The sequence below is a fragment of the Trichosurus vulpecula genome, chromosome 7 (genome assembly GCF_011100635.1).
Source record: "Trichosurus vulpecula isolate mTriVul1 chromosome 7, mTriVul1.pri, whole genome shotgun sequence".
NCBI lineage: Eukaryota > Metazoa > Chordata > Mammalia > Diprotodontia > Phalangeridae > Trichosurus > Trichosurus vulpecula.
The window spans coordinates 11798312-11818088 of NC_050579.1; the positions used below are offsets into that span (position 1 = coordinate 11798312).

A 19777-nucleotide genomic window follows, 5' to 3' on the forward strand; every position below is an offset into this window, starting at 1 on the left:
TATTTATTTAACATATTTAGTTTTCAGCATTGATTTTCACAAGTTTGAATTACAAATTTTCTCCCCATTTCTACCCTCCTCCCACTCCAAGATGGCATATATTCTGGTTGCCCTGTTCCCCAGTCAGCCCTCCCCTCTATCACCCCCCTCCCCTCTCATCGCCTTTTCCCTTCCTTTCTTGTAGGGCGAGATAAATTTCTACGCCCCATTGCCTGTGTATCTTATTTTTTAGTTGCATGCAAAAACTCTTTTTTTTTTGTTTTTGAACGTCTGTTTTTAAAACTTTGAGTTCCAAATTCTCTCCCTTCTTCCCTTCCCACCCACCCTCCCTAAGAAGTCGAGCAATTCAACCTAGGCCACACATGTATCATTATGTATAACCCTTCCACAATACTCATGTTGTGAAAGGCTAACTACATTTTGCTCCTTCCCAACCCATCCCGCTTTATTGAATTTTCTCCCTTGATCCTGTCCCCTTTCCAAAGTGTTTGTTTTGATTACCTCCACCCCCATCTGCCCTCCCCTCCATCATCCCCCCCCACTTTTATTTTTTTTAATCTTCCTCCCTCTTCTTTCCTGTGGGGTAAGATACCCAACTGACTATGTATGGTATTCCCTCCTCAGGCCAAATCTGATGAGAGCAAGGTTCACTCATTCCCCCCTCACCTGCCCTCTCCCCTCCTCCCACAGAACTGCTTCCTCTTGCCACCTTTATGCAAGATATTCCACCCCATTCTATCTCTCCCTATCTCCCTCTCTCAGTATGTTGCTCTCTCATCCCTTAATTTCATTTTATTTCTTTTAGATATCTTCCCTTCATCTTCAACTCACCCTGTGTCTGCTCTCTCTCTTTTACATATATATACATATACATACATATGTATATATATATACAAAAACACACATATATATATACATACATACACATGCATACATATACACATAGATACATACATACATACACATTCACTTATATGTATACATAAACATATATATGCATATTCCCTTCAACTACCCTAATACTGAGGTCTCATGAATCATACTCATCATCTTTCCATGTAGGAATGTAAACAAAACAGTTCACCTTTAGTAAGTCCCTTGCAATTTCCGTTTCTTGATTACCTTTTCATGCTTCTCTTGATTTTTGTGTTTGAAAGTCAAATTTTCTATTCAGCTCTGGTCTTTTCACTGAGAAAGCTTGAAAGTCCTCTATTTTATTGAAAATCCATATTTTGCCTTGGAACATGATACTCAGTTTTGCTGGGTAGGTGATTCGAGGTTTTAATCCTCGCTCCATTGACCTCCGGAATATCGCATTCTAAGCCCTTCGATCTCTTAATGTAGAAGCTGCCAGATCCTGGGTTATTCTGATTGGGTTTCCACAATACTCAAATTGTTTCTTTCTGGCTGCTTGCAGTATTTTCTCCTTGACCTGGGAGCTCTGGAATTTGGCAACAATATTCCTAGGAGATTTCTTTTTGGGATCTATTTGAGGAGGCGATCGATGGATTCTTTCAATTTCTATTTTGCCCTGTGGCTCTAGAATATCAGGGCAGTTCTCCTTGATAATTTCTTGAAAGATGATATCTAGGCTCTTTTTTTGATCATGGCTTTCAGGTAGTCCAATAATTTTTAAATTATCTCTCCTGGATCTATTTTCCAGGTCAGTGGTTTTTCCAAGGAGATATTTCACATTGTCTTCCATTTTTTCATTCCTTTGGTTCTGTTTTATAATATCCTGATTTCTCATAAAGTCACTAGCTTCCACTTGCCCCAATCTAATTTTTAAAGTAGTATTTTCTTCAGTGGTCTTTTGGACCTCCTTTTCCATTTGGCTGATTCTGCCTTTCAAGGCATTCTTCTCCTCATTGGCTTTTTGGAGCTCTTTTGCCATTTGAGTTAGTCTGTTTTTTAAGGTGTTGTTTTCTTCAGTGTATTTTTCAGTATTTTTTTGGGTCTCCTTTAGCAAGTCATTGACTTGTTTTTCATGGTTTTCTCGCATCCTTCTCATTTCTCTTCCCAATTTTTCCTCTACTTCTCTAACTTGCTTTTCCAAATCCTTTTTGAGCTCTTCCATGGCCTGGGACCAGTTCCTGTTTTTCTTGGAGGTTTCTGTTGTAGGCTCTTTGACTTTATTAATTTCTTCTGTCTGTATGTTTTGGTCTTCTTTGTCACCAAAGAAAGAATCCAAAGTCTGAGACTGAATCTGGGTGTGTTTTCGCTGCCTGGCCATATTCCCAGCCAACTAACTTGACCCTTGAGTTTTTCAGTGGGGTATGACTGCTTGTAGATTACAGAGTTCTATGTTCTATGTTTGGGGGGGAGGTGCCAGCTCTGCCACACCAGCACTGCTCCTTCCCCAACCCCCAACCCGAACTGGCCTTAGATCTTTGGCAGGCTGTGCACTCCTGCTCTGATCCGCCACTTAATTCCTCCCACCAGGTGGGCCTGGAGCCGGAAGTAACAACAGCTGTAGCTGCCCCACCTCCGCTGCCCCTGGGGCTGGAAGCTGAACCTCGAACTCCTTCTACTCCCGCAGCTTTTCCCACTAACCTTCTCCACAGTCTTTGGTATTTGTGGGTTGAGAAGTCTTGTAACTGCCGTAGCTCACTGAATCAGGGTGCTAGGGCCCCCTCCGCCTGGCTTCTGGTCTGGATGGTCCACGCCGCTCAGGCTGGGCTCTGCTCCACTCCATTCCCAGCTCCCAGCTCCGAGCTCCGTGTGGGATAGACCTCACCCAGAGACCATCCAGGCTGTCCTGGGCTGGAGCCCTGCTTCCCTCTGCTGTTTTGTGGGTTCTGCCGTTCTAGAATTGGTTCAGAGCCATTTTTTATAAGTTTTTGGAGGGTCTTGGTAGGGAGCTCACGCTATTCCCTGCTTACCAGCCGCCATCTTGGCTCCGCCCCCCGGTACATAGCGATTTTAAAAAATAAGTTTTTACTCCTGTCCTCTGGTTTTTTGACATCTTCCTACTTATCCTCACTGTTCTTCCCCCTCTGCAAGGCCTTGGACCTTCTCTTTGGACCCTCATTAGCCAAAGGCTCAGGGGCAGAGATGCTTTGGCCTTTGCCTTTAAAATTCAACACTGGTACCGAGCCCAGCGTATTGTTAGCATTTAATAGATATTAATTAACACATGTAGTTGTCTCAGATGGAAGAGCTGGTGAAACTGTGTAACTGGCCATTTTTGTTGGTGTGTACCTTTGACAAAAATGATTGGCATTTCTTGAGTTCTCAGTATGCCTGATGGTTTTAAACCGGGCTGCCATGAGTGGGTTTTTTCCTTTCTCTCAAGCCCTGTTCACACACAGTGAGATTTATATGCAAAAGCGTCATTGCCTTTTAAATGTGGACAGTTTGGTTTTTTCTGAAAGTGACCCCTGGAAGTTGTGGTGCCAGCACACCCTGCTTCTCAGTTGTGGCTGCGGGCTGAGCTGGGGCACTGGCGGATGGCAGGACAGATGTGGGGCTGCACCAGGCTTGCCTGCCCTGCTTCGGCACCTCTGTACTCCCAGGGTTGACCTCACAAGCAGGAGCCACTTGGGATCTCAGGCCTCTGTGAAGAAAGGGTTCAGCCTTCTGTGGCCTCCCCCACGGCCCGTCCGTCAGAACTCTGGAAGGGTCAGGATGGCTGGTTTTAGTCAATAGCACCATATTGAACTAATATTTCACTTACTTGCCTTGAAGAGTGACTTGCTGTCTTAGGCAGAGCACTCTTGTTTGAGGCCGACTTTGTCAGGGTGGAATTCCCCTTCTTCAGGACCTGCGCAGGTTGTGGGTTTTGGTCCAGTTCCAGGGCCTTTCACAAATAAGGAGCCGTTTACAAATGCACTTAAAACAACTATTATGGCATTAACCGTCCTTGCCTTGGTTTTGTTTGGCAGCCAGACACCTGGGTGCTTCTCGTGCCCCCTTTGTCTTCCCGGCTGTCCTCTCCCTCCCTGCCTGCAGCCCTTCCTCGCTCTCTTCCTCTCCAAGGAGTTCCAGGATTTTCTGATGCACAGCAAGTGTCAGGATTCTGTGATGGCCACAGTAGAGCAGCCAGGCTACATTGGGGCTCTGGAGGCAAGGCCTCTTTTCAGATCATTATTAGTAGGGATTTTCTCCCTTTTAGCAGGTAATGACTGAACTCCTGTTTGAAGTCCTTACAGTTCAGCCAAAGATCTAAGACAAAAAGTCACAGAATGTGAAATTACTGAGGAAAGTCTCACTGGTGGTAACGCCACAGTTTCAGTCGACAGAACCGGACCCGCTCCAAGAGGGACTGGATCCTTTGAAGATTATTTTGTCAGTTGTAGACTATGTTGGGGTCTTGGGGGCAGGGAACTGTGCATTGGAAGCAGGAAGGACGATTCAGAGTCTGCCCCAGCCAGGAGATGAGAGGCTCTTAGGGCCTGGATGAGGATGGCGCCTGTGGGAGTGGACAGAGGTCGGATGGGCAAGGTCGATCCATTGATTGAGGCAGGTGGCCTCTCCAGCTAGGGTCTGCCAGCATCGAAGATTGGTCTCTTTGCCAAATATTTCCCAGGGGATGATGGAAGAGTCTGAGCATTGCAGTGAAGGAGAACAGAAGTCTTTAGAAGTCTTGATCAGAATCAGCCCAGCAAGACCAGGCCGGGCCCATTTGTGGATGAAGCTCCAGAGAGAGAGAGAAGGGAAGAGACCTTGCCTCTGATGCTGGGTGACCTGTGGTCAGACGTCTGTCCTTCATGTGCTCTTTGAAGACGGTGCCGGCAGCTGGCACCTTTGCTTCTGTACTGTCAGAAGAGATTTTTGGAGACCACCCAGCATCTAAGGCAGGCTAGGGGGTGCTGGGCCCGAGGGCTTAGGTCACACAGGCAAAGCTCGATCACTGCAGAGACACGCAGTACAGCCAAACCCAGACTCAGGTCAGATAAGTTAGATGCTGATTCTTCATGCTTTGAAGGAATTTTCTTGTTTTACATGAGGATTAAATCTCTTAAGTAATAAGGTTCCCATGGGTATTCCATAGATGATGCCGAGATTTCTGCTTTCCACATCACCTTTTCAGAAACCCCCGTGTTGGCCAACCCAGGGCGTAGAGACCCTTTCCCCCATGCCCTGGCCTCTGCATTGCTTTGTGGCCTCAGCCAGTCTCTGGGGGCTGGCCTGGGAAGGTGCTGGGGAACAGAAAGCAAAGTGATGACTGCTAGGGGAGACCCAGTCCTCCGTTAAACCCCCTCCCTCAGACAAGGAGCCAACGGGCCCTCTAAGCCTCCACTTTCCTGCAACTCCCCCATTTTTGTTAAAATATGGAGCAGTAGGCTTTCACGTGGAGACCAGCCAGTCTGTGCTCTTTGGGCTAGGGGTCAGGGGCCATGGCAGGTGCTCTGGTTAATGGCAGTTGGACTCTACCACATCAGAGTCCTCTGCTGCTAGGATGTGAGGTCTTTTGTCCAGATTTGACAAATGTGGCAACAGAAATGCCCCGTGGACCCCTCCATCCTCCCCAACCAGCTGAGACCCCAGATAGGTGCGGTAGTGCTTCCCGTGGGCCCTCTGTGGGCTTCCTGTTGGCCTTAATGGGCTTGCGTTCTCCCCCTCCCCCACCACCACGACCACCCCCATCATCATCATCTGGCTCCTGCCACATTTCTCTTCATTCCAGAGAAGCCAGCTGTCTTGCACATGCCGTCTTGGTACAGCCTAGGCTCTGGAGAACTCTTCCTTCTCACCCCCAGAATCCTTTGCATCTCTCAGAGCGCAGCCTGACCAAGCCTCCCAGTGATCAGGGGCTCTCCCAACATGCTACCTTGAATGTGTCTTGTGCCGTTTTCTTGGGGCCCACGCCAGGCTCTGTTCCTCACTTCCTTTGTGATCTTGGACGAGGTGCTATGAGCTCCTCATTTATAAAATGGGGAACCTCTAAGGGTCCTTCCATCTCACAACCCTGAGCCTGTTCTCAGTGAGGGAGGGACTGTTTGTTTTGGTCTGCGGGCCCTCGGCCCTCTCAGGAGGGGGAAGGTCCAGGCAGAGTCCTCGGAGGATTCTGAGGAGGGAGAGGTTTTTGGGCTAGCTTGACCTGCTGTAGATGTGAGCCTTGACAGGTGGGGAGTCTGGACTGGGGCCGCCATGTTGTTGGTCAAAAGGAAGCATCTGGAAGGTTGTTCAGTCACTTGATGAATCAGTGCCCACTTACGAAGTGCTTGCTGGGTGCCAGGCCCAGCACAACCTGAGTGTTGTTTCTGAGTCTTTGTGGCCAGCATCTGGGGAGCTGGAGGATGGCAGCCTGGGCTTGGGGAGTCTGGGATGGCGGGGGGGGGGGGGGCCGGCTGACAGGGGCTGTATACTGGCTCTCCCTGTCCCCCTTTGGGATGATGTGCGGGGTCTTCCTTGATGTCATTCTTCAAGGCTGCCTTACCTTTTAAGTTTGAAGACTTGGGGGTGAGTTCTCTTTTAGGGAGAGAAAGCGAAAAGAAAAGTGATGCCTGCCCTGGGCATTAGAGCTGGTGTGCATGCTTGCCAGTGCACCTGGGGGCACGCTGCTACATACATGGGGCTTACCTGGGTGCCTCCTCTGGGCACCAGAGCATTTTGGCAGCTGAAGAAGAAACAGCAGGCTCCTAAAGCAGTAACATGTCAACATTTTTCTGTGGGTAGGGTATAACAAACACTGTGTTAGAACAGTGCAGGCAGTGTTTGATCGTCTTCTGGAGTTGTGGCGATCCACTTGGTGTTTGGGGAAAAAAGAAACTTCTGTTTGGAAACACAAAGGCCTGTTGTAAAAGCATCAGGTGGCTCCTGTGGGGCTCATTGAGAGAGCCCCGGTGCTCCCTGGGAGCCCCTCCAGAAACGCCACCCAGATACCATTGAAAACACCGCAGCCGGGGCACCCCCGGCTTCTGTCAGAGGGTGGCTGCTGGTTCAGGGGCCAGAGGCTTCACAGCTCAGTGGCATGGTCAGTGCTTTCCCATGTGGGCTGCCCCAACGTCCTGCCTGGTCAGGCCAGGCTAGAGGTGCTGTGACTGCAGGTCAGGGTCCAGCACACTGCCCAGTCATTGTCTTGTGTCTGTCACTTCCAAGCCGTTCCCTCAGGACCGCTGAAGAGCTCACTGAAGAAGGAAATGGCCAGGCCAAGAGTCCCCTTGTGCCTGGCACTGTGCTGAGCCCTTTACAAAGACGAGCTTGTTGGATCCTCCTGACCCTGGGAGGTGGGTGCCATTTTTGTTCCAAATTGAGGGTTGAAGAAATCAATGTCAGTGGTCAGCGTCTGAGGCCACATTTGAACCTGGGTCTTCCTGACTCCAAGTTCTGCGCTCTGCGCCCTGACCTGAGACACTGCCCAGATTTCACCAAGGCGACTCGAGAGGAGTGGGATCTGTGACCCGAGCTGGGACCTGGTGGGGAGGTGGAGCCGGAGCCGGTGGCACTGCACTCCCTGGGGGGCTGTGTGCTGCGTGGTGGGCTCCCCCTGGCTGTGTGTTTTCTTTCATTCCCTTGGCTCCTCTCACCGAATCCTGGCCCCATGTTGAGCCCTCCTTTGTAATCAGGGTCAGGGGAGGGGGAGAAATGGACCCCTTGGGCCTTCCTGCCCAGGCTGTGGTGCCCGTGTCCATCAGAGTCCTGAGGTTTCTGGCCGTTGTTCCCTTGACGTTCCTTTCGGCCCAGTCAGACCCATCATGTGCCTGTCTCATCTTTAGCTGTTGGCCAGTGAGTAGACCCCCACTTTGTGGGGAGGGGCTTTCCTTGGGGTTATTGCTTAGGGGAGGCTATTCCTGAAACCGGATGGTTTCAAGGGAGAGCCTGGGTTGTCAAAGGTGGAGGCTGCTCGGACACTGAGAAGGAGGTTCCAGGCCCGACCAACATCTTGGGCAGCTTCTGTTGGCTGTAGGGAGTGTCCCAGGGCCCCTGTGGGGGTTGAGCTCTGCCAAGGATCCTCCACTTATACCCTACTGGGAGCTCCCCCTCCGTCCCCCACTTGAGTTCCCTTTCTTGAACTTACTGCTCTGAGCCTGACACTCCCAGGGGGACCTTTGGCCCCCTCTCCTTGGATGCCTCCCTTCTGCTCCTGCTCACACTGCCAAATAGTTTGGGCTTCCTTATCTCCCGCTACCTATAAACTGGCCTCTAAGAATCCTTCCCTGGCCCCGACAGCTACCTCCTGTTGTTGTGGGGGTGAAAGACCAACACGAGTCCAACGAGAACCCTGCCAGCACAGGTCTTTGATCTGCTTTACTAATGAAAGTAACTTTAAGGGTTAACAGTCTCACTTTAATCACACATACAGATATCATTCACTTAGTTCAGGAGGAAAGCCAGCACCCTGAACTTCAGAGCAAGTACAAACAAGTTACAAACACACAGTATAAACAGACCAGATCACAATTCATAGTTACCAGGAAACCATCAACATCTGGGTCGACAAACCGGGAGGCTCTTAGAGCAGCTGCCCAGAGTCCCACGCCAACACGCCTCCAGGAGTGAGAGCCTCAAGCAAATAACTTTTCTCTCTTTTTATATAGTCTTTGGCCGTCATGAAACGTCATCTGAGCAATCAGAACTTAGGTGCATACTAGTGGCTCTGGTCTTAGCAACTCCCCTTAGGGCCCTGGGGGCTTTCTACCTCTCTCAAACTAGTCAACTAGTTGCTAACTAGCCTGGGACTTTGCACCTAGTAGTAAAAGGACGTGGGCCTGGGCTTTAGCACCTAGTAAGACTCAATCAAAGAGAATTAATTTATCATTCTAAAACAGTAAAAAAGTCCCAACTTAGTTAATATTACACCTCGAAGGCCCCTCCTCCACTCCCTTCTGACCCCCTCCCAGCCTTCTCCAAAGCTGCCAGTGACCTCTTAATTTCCAGACGTGATGGTCAGTGGGGCAGTCAGTCAACAAACATCAATTAAGTACCTGCTGTGTGCCAGACGCTGGCCAAAGAAACGTAAAACCGATAGAACCAGCGCCCGGTCCAGTGGGATGGCCAAGGCGCAGATAGCTGCATGGAAACAGAGATCAACTGGAGGCTGCTGACAGAGGCGGACGGGCTCCCGCCAGAGAGGAGGATAGCCGGGGAAGGTGGGCACCATCCCTCTGGACCTCTGCGCCATCCCCCTCTCCTCCTGGAATGCCCATCCCTTCTCAGCTTCCTCTGCTGGCTAACGCCTGCCATGCTCCAGACTCTAGCCCAGCCTCCTCTGTTCCGTGGTGAGGTCACTCAGTGGCCCCCTCAGCTCCCTCCCAGGGCTTCCTGTGCCCTGGATTCTCCTGCAGAGATCCCCAACTCCACTCCTTACCCTGCCCAGCCACCTCCCACCCTTGGTGTCTCCCAGGTTTACAACCATGGCATCATTCTGGACTCTGCTCCCCATGCAGCCCTCCAGCTACTTCATCCCTCCCGTCTCCCCCTCTCTCTTTATACCGCCGCTAGCGGGGTTCAGGCCTCCCCTCTTTATCTGCTTTCTCCCCTCTCCTGCCTTTGTTAAAAGCCCTTGTGACAAATACACCCTCAGCAAAACGGATTCCTCTGCTGGCCCGTGGCTCCTGCCCCTTGGTCAGCAGCTCCTCTAGGTCTTTCCAGGAGTTCTCTGCAGCTGCCCCCTCCCTTCCCCCCATCGAAGGCCATCCCCTTGGTCTCAGGCAGGTCCCTACTGTGCACTGGGCGTTGTGCTGAAGACAAGGAAGGGTAAAAACAACTCCTTCACAAAGCGTGTCTGGATCTTGGCCTGGCATGAGTCGTTGCTATGTTTTTGTCCCGGCGGGGCCTTTTCTGTTTTCTTTGCTCTCTTTGGGTCCCAGGCTCAGTCATGGCTCTTGCCCTGTCCTGGGTAGAGTGGTGAAGCGCATGTGAGGAAGGGCTGCCAGGGCTGTCACATGCAGAAAGTACCCACGTGGGGTGCTATTGGAAGGGCTGTTGGGGAGGAGACTTGGCGGGTTCTTGGGGGTCGCCGAGGTCAGGGCTGGGAACCTCAGTTTGATATGGCAGATTTAGGCTTCCTGGCAGTGAGAGCCCATGTCTTGTCATGGGTATGGGCTGCGTATCCAGGGAGGTCCCTTCCAGCTCTGAGGCCGCAGACTCGCCAGGGCTGTAATTCCTTGTCCCATCTTGTCTTGGGCTGAGAGATGGAGGTTTCAGGTTTCTGAGATGCTCCTGAATGTGAGTTTTGGAGTTTTTGTGGACTGTGGCAGGGCCTATAGTGGAGTGTGAACTAGCGGGGAGAACATCTGCAGAGGTCCCAGGTGACGGCTGCAAGGCTGGAGCATAGGATATCTCTCGAAAGAAGACAAGATGTTGAGGGTGGGGAGCAAAAGAAGAATCTGGAGACCGAAGCGGGGGTGCCGAGGATGTGCCTAGCCTCCTCTGGGCCCTGGGTGGCTGGGGCTGGGCCAGGGTGAGAAGGGAGTGGCATCTTCCTGAGAAAAAAGTTCCTTTTACAGCATAGAGATGATTGGGGGGAGGGGTGTGTGTCCGTGAGTGTGCGTGTGTATGTGTGTGTGTGTGTGTGTGTGCATGATTGTGTTTAACAGGAAGAGGGCTTGAAAGGCCAGAGTAGAGCGGACCTGGGAGCCACAGGGGTAATGAGAGCAGAGTTTGGTCAGAGCTTTGGGAGGAGGCTGAAGGGGTGGCTGCCAGCCCCCAGCCCGATGGCTGGCCGGGCAGGACGCGCTGAGGGAGGGTTGGCTTCTGGGGGCAAGCTTCCTGGCATTTAGAGGTGTCCCAGAGGGGACTCCTATGTGGGGGAGTTCTTTGTTAGCAGAGGTCTCGGAGAGAGGTTGGCTGCAAGTCAGGAGGATGTTCCCGCTGGGGTTTGGAGGCCCAGGCAGGAGCCTTTTCCCCTGGAAGTACCCAGAGTGCCCTGGGTAGCCACTTCTCCTTCCTTTGTCAGGGCCATGCTCACTCTCGTCCCCCAGACATTCACAGGAAGGGGGCCCATGGGCCAGCTTCGATCTTTGCCTGAAGATATCCAGAGCAGGTGAATGGAGCTGCAGACAGGCATTCTTCTCTACCTGCTCATGTTTTCCTTCTGCCGCGTTGGAATCAGGTTCACCCGTCCCTGATGAGTCTGAATGCACCTGGCCTCTTGTAGGGCCTGGGTCAGCACCCTGGGTACACTTGGGGTCATTCACTCAAGGTTGTCTGGGATATCCTGGAGCTGCGACAGAACTGCCCAGGCATCATTTCTGACCCGCATCATCCCACACTGTGGGACATGGCCGCTCCCCATGTTCCCAGTCTTCCCCCTGTTGAGGGTTAAGGACCAATCAGCTTGGGTCGGTGCCTTAGTAAATATTTATCAGGCACCTTCTGCTGTAAGGATGGAAAGGTATTTTGGGAAGTCCCTGCCCTCAGGTGATTAGCGAGCTGCTGGGGTTGAGGGGATGGCAAGCAGACCAAGCAAGTGCCCTTGGCTAAGGGGATCAAGGAGGGCTTCCTGGAGGAGGCAGCACTGAGTGCAAGCACTTGTTGATTGACTAAGAGGCTGAAGGCAGGCCGGAGCCATGCCAGCTCGGGACATGTGGAGCCCCTGGACATGATTGTGCTTTGTGGGGAGCTTGGCAGCTGAATGGAGCACAGACTGGACAGGGGAGGTTGGTGGCTCCAAATCTGGTCCGGAGGCTCTTGAAATGAGGGGGTGGCCGCAGGAGTGGAGATGAGGCAGAGGGCCGCTCTGTCTGCTCGTGGGCTGCCCAGGGAGGGCAGTGAGGCCAGGGCAGAGATTGGGGAGGTTTGGTGGGTGGGGAGCGAAGGAAGTAGCAGCTTTCTTTCCCTGCCTCTGCCTCAGCATAGTTCTCAGGAGCCCCACCGGACTCTCCCTGGGCCTGCTCGGCCTCAGACTCTTGTGTCTATTTCCACAATTTGTGTTGACTTTGGAACTTGTCAGAGCACAGCAGCCTATCCTGGGGCCCCCTGCCCAGAGCCCAGGCACACTCAGCCCCGTCTCTTTTCTGTAGGGGCCCAGAAGACACCTGTTTCGAGTTTGGCGTTTTTCCTGCAATTCTCAGCTTTCCCCTGGACTACCCACTCAGCCCCCCGAAGATGAGGTTCACCTGTGAGATGTTCCACCCCAACAGTAAGTGAATGGGCCCTTTGCACGTGGCTGGGGCAGGGTGGGGGCCTGGTGAGACACGAGTCTTCTTGGGGCCAGGAAGGGCTGCCTTCAACGTGTGGCTGTGGGGCCCTGAGCAACTCCTTATATGGGGGGGAGGGGCTTGAGAGCAGCCAGAGCCTTAGGCCACGGAGAAGGTTCAAATTCCTTCTGTTCTGGAATCACCACTTATTCTTTGTGGAAACTGAGGTGATGTCTGGGCTAATTAACCAGAAAGTGTGTGTGGAACAACACCGCACCCCCCCAAATAAAAACACCTCATTTATTTTCCAATTTAGAGTTCCAGATGCTCTCTCTCCCTCCAGCCACTCGCCTACTGAGAAGGCAAACAATATGTTGATTATACATGTGAAATTATGTGAAACATATTTCCATGTTAGCCATGTGGCCAAAAAATATTAAAAAGCAAGCAAGAAAGAAAGTTTAAAATAGTCTGCTTCCATCTGCATTCAGACTCCAGAGTTCTTTCTCTGGCTGTGGATGGCATTGTCCGTCGTGAGGCTTTTGGAAATGACTTAGATCCTTGCGTTGCTGAGAACAGTTCAATCTATCAAAGTCAGTCATCGCACAATGTGGCTGTTACTGTATGCAGTGTTCTCCTGGTTCTGCTCACTTCACTCAGCATCAGTTCATAGAAGTCTTCCCGGGTTTTTCTGAAGTCCGCCTGCTCATCATTTCTCATAGCACAATATGTTCCGTTACATTCGTACGCCACAGCTTGTTCAGCCGTTCCCCAGTTGATGGGCAATCCTTTTGATTTCCAGTTCTTTGCCACCACAAAAAGAGCTGCTATGTTTTTGTACACGTGGGTCCTTTTATTTTGCTCTTTTGGGATATGGACCTAGTAGTGCTATTGCTGGCCAAGGGCGTGGCGCCGTTTTAGACGTGTTGTGCCTTGTTCCACATTGCTCTCCAGAATGGTTGGGTCAGTTCACTACTCCTAGAGTGCATCAGCGTCGCTGTTTTTGTATGGAACGAGGTCTTTTATAGGAATCATCACCCTCGTTAGTAGTCCTGGTATCATGAAGTCCCAGTGCATGGGGGAGTACATTCTCCAAGGGGAAGCCACGGTGAGCCATCTGATGGTGCAGGGGTGTCTTTACTTGGACCATTGAAGGGCCAAAAGGTTAACTGAGCAGAGGGCAGTTTCTGGTTTCGCTCACCCTCTGTTGTGGCTTCCCTGTCCCCTCGGGCACAGTGGGCAGTGACCAGGTCTGAGCCTGCAGTCTGGGCCAGGGCAGTCGCCCACTGGTTATGGTGGGAAGGCCATCCCTGCCCCTGGTGGGCCCTGAGTGAGCAGGGCACAGGATTTCCCTCCTGTTTGCCAACAGGGTGGAGTGGCTGCCATGTTCTTAAGGAGAGGCAACGACCCCAAGGGAGCCCACCTCTCAGAACCCACCCCTCGCATTGATGGGGCCAGTTCGTCACCAGCCTCAAGATCCCCAGGTGCAGACACACACACATGCATGCACATGCCTAAGCATACATACACACACACGTACTCATGAGTACACACGCACACAGCATTGGAAATCAGGAGCCCCAAATCCCTGCTGGGAGCTTGTTCAGAGGTCACTGAACTCCACCCCACCCCCCTGCAGGCAGTTATGGGGTCCAGCCTTTGCCTGGGAATCTCTAATTGGGTGGCACGCCCCGACTCCGCTCTGGGCCTTGTCCCAGCCTCTTGGTTCCCCTGGTTCTTCCTCATGGAGGCGCAGAGAATTTCTGTGGCAGTGCCATCGTGTGTGTGTGTGTGTGTGTGTGTGTGTGTGTGTGTGTGTGTGTATGTTTGCATTATGTGCATGCTGTGTGTGTATGTGTTTGTGTGTGCTGTGTGTGTGTGTGCACATGTGTGTGTGTCTGCTCTCAGTTCTTGTCTTTGGGCCAGGCATCCATCTCCCTTCAGCAGATGCTTTCATTGTGCGCTTGAAGGCCCCGGCCTGCCCTAGGAGGCTTGAGCTGGGCAGAGAGCCCAGCCCCCTGATCCTGCCCATATTGGTTCTTGTCTGGCTGCTCCAGATTGTCTTAGATTTCTTGGCTGCCACAGTACACTGTTGAGCTTGTGGTCCACTCAGACCCTGAGATCTGGTTTTCATGCGGACCACTGGGTCTGAAGTCAGGAAGACCTGAGTTCCAGTCCAGCTTGGACACTTACTAACTATCTGACCCTAAGCAGGTCACTTAATCTCTGTTTGCCCGTTTCCTCATCTGTAAAATGGGACTGGTCACAGTGCCTGCCCGCCTGGCACAGACAAGCAGTCTAAAGGCACGCTTTTACCCTTCTCCACTCCTTCAGCCTCTTTTGGACTCCTGGTCAGGGTCTTTCTGTGTCCTCGCTTTCTCTGCCAGTGTTGGCCTCACTGTCAGGTGGGTTCTGGGGACCTTCTGAGACTCTGCTGAGCACCAGGGAGTCCTCGTTGGGTCAGTCTCCCTTAATAACTAGCTTTATCGGGAAGCCAGGAGCGGGAGGCATGGTGAGGCAGATGGAGGCTTGAAGTCAGGCGCATCATCCCTGGGGAAGGGCTGCCCCAGTCCCTTGTGGAGGCTGCACTCTCAGACTCATCCGGATGCCTGGTCTTCTCAGAAGAACTTGAGATGTTTCTGGGGCCTTGAGGGAGGGCAGCTGCCTCCACCTCTGCCTTGGGGGGCCCTGGCTGCTCCCGCTCCTGCCGGGCCAGCTCACTGTCCTCAGGTCTCCTCACCTCTGCAGGCTGGGTGCCTTCCTCATCGCTCCTTCTACCTTCTTCCGTGCACAGAGCCCTTCCTTGAGGCCGAGCTGCTGGTGTCTTTCCTGCGCGTCCACCTCAGGACCCCCGCTCCCCCCACCCCACCTGTTTCTCAGCAGCGGTTTCTCCAGTCTCTCCGGGGCTGCCCTTGGAGAATCTGAGGGCGCAGGGCCCTGAAGGTTGTTTCTTCGAACTCTTTGAAGCCTGCTTCTCAGAAATCTGGGCTGGAGCACTTCCTTCAGCCACCAGCCCGAGGTTGGGGTGGCCGCCCCCTGGACCCTCCTGGGACATTGCACTACAGGAGGAGCAGGCCAGCAGCTGTCCAGCGTCCTGAGTGCCTGCCCATCGCCACCTTCTTCGTGGTCAGAAGGGCTCAGGGCTGCTCCAGTGACAGCCGTGACAGCCACCTGAGTGACTTCTTATCTCTGCTGCTGGATTTCTTCATGGGAACATGCCACCTTTCATCACGGTGCCCTCCCCCTTCCTGCCGGCCTATGGACCATGTTGATGCTAAGGTGAAGAGGCCGTCTGTTTAAACACCCCTCCCCTTTCCCCCTTTGGACCTGTGTGGGGGCGCCTTTTCTTCCTCCACTTCAACCAGGAGCATAGAGCATGAGGTGGAATGTGGAGCGGACATTGAAGGTGCACAGACAGAACACAGATGTGCACTCTGCTCACTGATCTTTGTTTTGGAAGAGAGCATCATTCTGCATAAAAATGGGATTTCTGTTAACATGTCGTGGGCTTCTTATCACTGCTTTTAAATGAATGAATTAATACTTTTAAAATGTTTCTAATAGGGAACTATTCGTAGCTACGACTTAGGCAAGCAAGCACTTTGGCGGGGAGTCCCCAAGGGCTGTCGTGGAGACCCTGAAGGAGGGAATGGCCTCGTTTGCTCCCGGGTTCCAGGCCGAGCTTGGCGTCTGATTGCAGTCACAACGATGTACTCATAACAGATATCCACACAGCGCTTTCGAGCCTCCTTCTCTGAGGTTCCTGGTGGTATTAGTCCCATTTGACAGAAGAGGAAGTTGGGGCCCGAGGCAGGATGTGATTCAGTCAGGGTCACACAGCCAACGAAAGTCAGGATTTGAATTCAGGACTTCTGTGCCTCCCTCCACTTCAGGCTGCGAGCTGCTGGGGCAGAATGAGTGGGTGTGACTGTCAGATTCGCCTAACCTCCTTGAAGCTTGAGGCTCAAGCGTGGTCCAGCATTCCTGGGGCTCCTGGTGTGGGGGGGCACGGTTTGTGGAGGAAATCTGTCCAATCAGACTTCACAGAGGAGGCTGAGAGACTTGTGACCGTCCGTCTGTCCGTTCTGTGTCCCCCTTCTCCGGAGGTCTTGGGCATGGTGGCTTTTGCCAACCCCGATGAGGCCGCTCTGGACCTTGGAACTGTCAGGGAAGGTCGTGAGGAACTCGGACCCTCATGCTTGGGACATCATCGTTCCTGGCTCTGGTTCCTTCCCTGAGTCACTTCTTTGCTTTGTGTGATGATTGCACTGGGACGTTTTCAGGGAAGATGCAGGGCGGGGGGGCATTGCTCCCTGGGCCTCTTGGACGGGCGTGACGCTGGGGACATGCCTGGAGTTGGCCACAGCTGTGCAAACAGCAGCCGGTTTCTGCCCCCAGGGCACTCGGGGCGCTGGCTCTGATCCTACCCTGTGTCACGTCATCTGTGTCTGGGTCCTTTACAGTATACCCTGACGGAAGGGTTTGCATCTCCATCCTGCACGCCCCCGGCGATGACCCCATGGGCTATGAAAGCAGCGCTGAGCGCTGGAGTCCGGTGCAGAGCGTGGAGAAGATCCTCCTCTCAGTGGTGAGCATGTTGGCAGGTAAGCAGGGCCCAGAGATGTGGGGGCGCTGGCAATGGGGGAAGTAGGTGCGGTCCCTGCAGCCACCAGCCCGCAAGGTGGAGGCCCCTTACTGGGGACATGCATTGTGGACACAGTGACCTGAGCCTGGGCCAGGTCACCAAAGGCCGGAGGTCACGGGATCCTGGTGCCCAAGAGGAGCCCATAGGGAGGGTGTGGATTTCCCACCTCCTAGGCCAGCACACACACCCTGCTCCTGGCCATTCTCCCTCCCTGTCTCCTCAGGCCTCGGGGCTCCTGTGAGCCAGCAGCCCTGAATTACAGTGGCTCTGGCTGCCCGAGGGCTCTGGTCAAGGCTTCCCAAAGCTCCTGCGTGTCAGCATCTGGAGGGAGGTGGGCAAAGGCTCTGCGGTGGGAGTCAAGGTGAACGCTGGCTGCTTTGCATCAAGAAGTGCCTACTGTGCGCCAGGCCCTGTTGCAAACTCTGGGGAGACAGCACTTAAAATTTCAGGTGCAGGCCAACCCCAGGAGCCCCAGTCTGATGGGGGAGAAAGTAGGTGCGCACATCTACTGATGAGATAGAGACAAGCAGGGCCCATTGGCAGTCAGTGGTGTGATTTGAATTCGGGGGCAGGCAGGGCTTCTTGTGGCTGAGACTGGAAAGGGTGGGCGATCTCTCCGGGGGGGGGGGGGGGATAAGGAGGAGGAGCGTGGAGGAGCGTTCTGGCCCAGAGAGAGAGCCTTGGGGACTTCCCACCCAGGGAACACCAGGGGGCCGCCCTGCCTGGCCTCTACAGTCCTCACATCCAGGTGTCCCTGGAGAACAGCCCAGCCGCTAGTGTGGAGGTGTCTGCAGATGGGAGAAGTTCGCTTTTTTAAAAAGGCAATGGGCGAGCACTTGGTCGTGATTTTGATGGGGTGTGCCCCCCCTCCCCCGTTCTCCCCCCACTCAGAACCCCTGCAGTGGGAGGCAGACGTGTCTGCATCACACCTGGTAAATGCTGAAGACCCTCAGAGTTTCCCTGTGTTTTTCCTTCTCTTTCAGAGCCAAATGATGAGAGCGGTGCTAATGTAGACGCTTCGAAGATGTGGCGCGATGACCGGGAACAGTTTTATCGCATTGCCAAACAGATCGTTCAGAAGTCCCTGGGGCTCTAAGACCCTCCCTCCCTCCCTCCCCTCCCCCATGCTGCTCCCCCCCCTTCCCAGTTGTCACAGCCACTGCGGCAGCGATCCCACTGATCGCTTGGTTGGTGACACCGGAGCTTCCCCTCTGGCCCTTGATGCTCCTTCCCTTGGATGGGTGGCGGCTTCTGTGCTTTGGAGTATTCCTCAGACGGGGTGAGGCGTCTGGGCCGCCTTGATGGCGAGGGGGCTTGTGAGAGGCCAGGCTTTCAGTGGGGGACAGTCTGTCGGGCTCCCTGGACCCAGAAGGAAGGACTGGGGGCACAAGCAGATTCCAGGCCCATCCATGGGTGTTTACATATGTGCCACATGGGAAACATCCTGCAATCAAATTCTGTCCTTAACAATTTGACAAATACATGTTTTTCTTATCATCTACTGGAATGATCTTTTCAGGTGTGCATTGCTGTCAAACCCAGAATATTTTTGGCAAAAGACCTTTTTTATCGTGTGGGTCAGCTGGGGCAGGGGTGTGTGGAGTGCATTAATTAGGAAAAAATCTTCATCAATCCGTTCTAAAAAACCAAGAGGTTTCTGGGCTACGTTTCTCACAGATTCTGATCTCTGCTGTGGTCAGCTGTGAGTTCCTGGCATTGGTGTACTCAGGCCAGGAATTCTGGGGGGGGTGAGGGGTGGGCACTGGGCTTTAGGCCTTCAGAATCCTCGTGTTCTTGGGAGGGGCCCAACGGGTGGGGAAGGGAAGGCCCCAGCAGCCTGGGGCTCCTGTTGCGTCCTGGGGTCTTGACTGCCTCAGGAGGCTGTCTGGACCCGGAGCTGAGAGAAGATTCTAAGCAATAATGGATCCGTTGCCTACAGAATCAGCCACTTGGGGCTGCTTTTAGCCGGCAAAATTTAAATAGGAATTTCTATTTTTTAAACACAAGAAATAAAGGGTGTTGTATGGTCTGTTCAGAACCTGGATTTGCATTCACCTTCTTATTTTTCCCGTTGGCTGCATATCCGAGGGAGCTTCATTGAAACCCCTCCCCCAGTTTTATGGGATTAGATGCCATTGAAGGGTCTGATTGGCCCCTTGGAGACCCTGTTCTCTCTCTTCTAGAAGGGAATGCTTGAGGTTTGAAGTGAATGATGTGGGAGTGGGGAGAGGGGCTGGCACACTGCCCAGGAAGCGGCATTGCCAATGCCCCCAAGCTGGGTGTTAGTGCATGGCTGGTGAGGTGTGGGGGCAACTGAACTTCAGGGTTCAGAGGCCCTATTGGGAGGAAGGGGATGGAGTCAAAGTCAGAAGATGGCTTTGGAACTGAAAAGCTTTTTCAAAATCAAAGTATTTTTATTCGTTTGTATTTATTTTTAACACCCCACCCCACCCTTGCAGTTTCCTCATTTTATGGTGGAATTTAATTGCTTTGTTAAAAATAAAGTTATATATTGACCCCCTGTGCAGAGGTGCGAGCATCTTTTCTGTTTTCGTGTGCTCCTCTGTGAAAGGGAGACCAGGTTGGTTGGTGGCTGTCTGTGAGGAGCTTGGGAGTCCCTCCCTTAGGCCATGGAAGACTCCCTACTGAGATCATGGAGCTCAGCCCGGCTCAGGACAGGCAGAAGTCTGTGGATGTGGGCCTCAGACCCCGCTGTGCAGTCCTTAGTGAGGAAGCCTCACCCTCCTGGTGAACATCAGAAAGAGGCTTCCAGGCCCATCTTAGAGACCCCTCTGGTTTGTCCTCTGCCCCCAGAAGCGGGGAGGAAGTACCCACTTGGCTGCCTGCCCCAGGTACTTGTGGGTATGGGGGGTGGTCTGGCAAGGATATCCTTTGGAGCCGCTGTGAATGCGTGCTCACCTTCATCCTGTTTTAGGGTACCACTGACTGAAAACATTTTCTCCATTGCCCTAAGTGCTTTAGTGGTCCAGAGATCACCAGTGGATGGCATCTCTGATGCAGTACTTGTGGTCAAGATGGCGGGAGCAGCATGGGCCCAATGGCGGGGCATCTGGACCTGTGGTCTTGGCCCAGGGTCTTCAGGCGA

The 19777-nt window shown here is 52.9% G+C and overlaps 1 protein-coding gene across 1 annotated transcript in view; it reads left to right on the plus strand.

The window, feature by feature from the left end:
* UBE2G2 (ubiquitin conjugating enzyme E2 G2) overlaps positions 1-18168 on the plus strand; it is a 34266-nt gene extending 16098 nt beyond the window's left edge. The window contains exons 4-6 of the mRNA XM_036769368.1: positions 11910-12028; positions 16490-16630; positions 17655-18168. Coding sequence (XP_036625263.1) covers positions 11910-12028; positions 16490-16630; positions 17655-17767 — 373 coding nt within the window. The 3' untranslated portion in view covers positions 17768-18168. The remainder of the gene's footprint in view (positions 1-11909; positions 12029-16489; positions 16631-17654) is intronic.
* The last annotated feature ends 1609 nt before the right edge of the window (positions 18169-19777 follow it).